The 1,998-nt window shown below is 27.5% G+C and overlaps 1 protein-coding gene across 1 annotated transcript; it reads right to left on the reverse strand.

The window, feature by feature from the left end:
- Window positions 1-307: 307 nt before the first annotated feature.
- On the reverse strand, window positions 308-1,445 carry LOC126835937 (regulator of G-protein signaling 7-like). The gene is made up of 4 exons (XM_050568826.1): window positions 1,400-1,445; window positions 1,100-1,329; window positions 922-1,034; window positions 308-506 (listed from the first exon to the last, which is right to left on the reverse strand). The coding sequence occupies exons 1-4, from the start codon at window positions 1,443-1,445 to the stop codon at window positions 308-310; spliced, it is 588 nt and encodes a 195-aa protein (XP_050424783.1).
- Window positions 1,446-1,998: the final 553 nt, after the last annotated feature.

The raw sequence follows: 1,998 nt of genomic DNA on the forward strand, positions 1-1,998 counted from the left end.
AGATACAAACCGAAATGACGGGAAAACTTAATTGGGCCTTAAAAATGGTAGTTATCATAACCAAAAGATGTAGATAGTTAAACATCTGGTAGATAGGTATATATAAATAGATTCCTAGGCAGAAAATTTTAAAAGTCTTTAACATTAAGTTATTGAGATTCGACTGTAGATATTTATTTAAAAAATGATTAGACAACAAATCATTTGAGCCCAGAAAAATATTATTAAATAAGCTAGTCTAGACTAACAAGCAGAATAGTTAAAGTTTAAATTTCTACTAATTTTACTACTAAACTTTTAAAGTTTTTTAGACAATTTGAATGTCACCATTATAATTTACAAAATGTTCTGCAATTTTCATGTACTTAGGGTGATTATCCAATGCATTAGTATTCTCTGGTGGATTCTCTGGTGGATTCTCTGGTGCATTCTCTGGTACATTCTCTGGTGCATTCTCTGGTGTATTCTCTGGTGCATTCTCTGGTGCATTTTCTGGTAGGTCATTTCTGAAAAAAATAAAACGTTTAATATACGTTTTAAGTTTAAAAGTAATTATTCAAAATTGGTTATTGGCTAGTCCATATTTTCAGTAAACTAGTATAAATTGTAATTTTTATTATAAAGTTACATATATACGTTATTATTTTAAATTTAAAAGTTGACAGAGCTCTGGAAAATAGTAAAAAAGGTAAATACTTAGTAGTCTTATAAAATTATAAAATAACATGAATACAAATGTTTTCAAAAAGAAAAACATAAAAATAATTGTTATTAATTTTTGAAAAAATGAGTGTATTACGTTAAATTTATCCTTTGTATATGTATATTATACATAAACGAAGAGAGACAGAGAGAGAGTTATTCGTCATGTATAATACATAATAAAGAAAAAAATTGTCGCGTATAATATGAAATTCTCACTTAGTATTTGAGAGCATACAAATTCCCCCAGTTTGGCTCATCATTGTAAAGAAACGTTCGCAATCATTGTAATACTTGTTCTCGTCATGTACAATTATAGGTTCAGCACCGGGCTACAAAAAATTTATAATTATTACACGTAATATATGATCGTAATACTCTCTTGTGCCCTATTTACCATTGGTCTATAATAATTCCAGAATGCTCTTTCCTGTGCTGATATTGTAAACTTCATCCTAGGTTGAAGCTCATTTTCCATCTTTATTGCATCTAAAGCTTGGTCGGTTATAACTTGCCATTTTTCTGCTAACTCACTCTTCAGTTGTTCTAAAACGTCAGCTTCGTATTCAGAAAACAATAAATAAGAATGTGTATTCTGTATTATGGATCTTTTGTACAGAAATACAGCTATAAAACAAAGAAAAAATATATTTTACTTATAACATTATAATTATATTAATTAATTAGTTGTATTTACCATAATCTATGTCATCGGAATCCTGTAAGGTTGGCCAAAAATACATGGTCTGTAAACAGTTATACTTAATTAAACATATTTAGTTATAAAGAAAAAAGCAACACAATATCGTGATATTTTTTCTAGAACAACAATATTATTATATAATACAAAATATTCAGTTTACATGAAATTTTCGAGGTGAATCATGTTTTATTACACATAACATTCTTGAGTTCAGTTTCAGAACAAATCCATTATTTGTCATTGTATTGGCCCAATATGATGCTTCAGCTGTAATCAAAAATAAAATAACAATTACAATTTGTAAACTGCGAATATTTTATAAATATAACTTTTGTTCATGAATAAATAAGTAATAGTCTTAACAACATTGATTCACTGGTCTTAAGAAAATTGTTTTAAAAATGTAACTCTGTTTTTTAATAAATAATTATTATAGGCCAACTGTACGGGTTACCTTCATCCTGAATGATCATATTTTTCATACTAAGTTCCAAACCAAGGCCTAGGGACAAGTAACAATTTATAAATAATGTATAATAATTTTCAATGATATTTCATTAGTTACCCGTAAATTTTGAGCACAGCATTGTGCT

The sequence above is a fragment of the Adelges cooleyi genome, unplaced genomic scaffold (assembly GCF_023614345.1).
Source record: "Adelges cooleyi isolate 19-005CV unplaced genomic scaffold, UGA_ACOO_1.1 ACOO_flye_CR_arks_rails_tigmint_CR_PRNA_23, whole genome shotgun sequence".
NCBI classification, from domain to species: domain Eukaryota; kingdom Metazoa; phylum Arthropoda; class Insecta; order Hemiptera; family Adelgidae; genus Adelges; species Adelges cooleyi.

Bases quoted from the DNA above. Each gene is read 5' to 3' on its own strand.
- LOC126835937 (XM_050568826.1), bottom strand. From the start codon at position 1,445: ATGTATTTTTGGCCAACCTTACAGGATTCCGATGACATAGATTATG. The intron at 1,330-1,399 runs GTAAATACAACT...TTTGTTTTATAG, and splicing joins TTCCGATGACATAGATTATG to CTGTATTTCTGTACAAAAGA. The intron at 507-921 runs GTGAGAATTTCA...TATTTTTTTCAG, and splicing joins TGTATGCTCTCAAATACTAA to AAATGACCTACCAGAAAATG.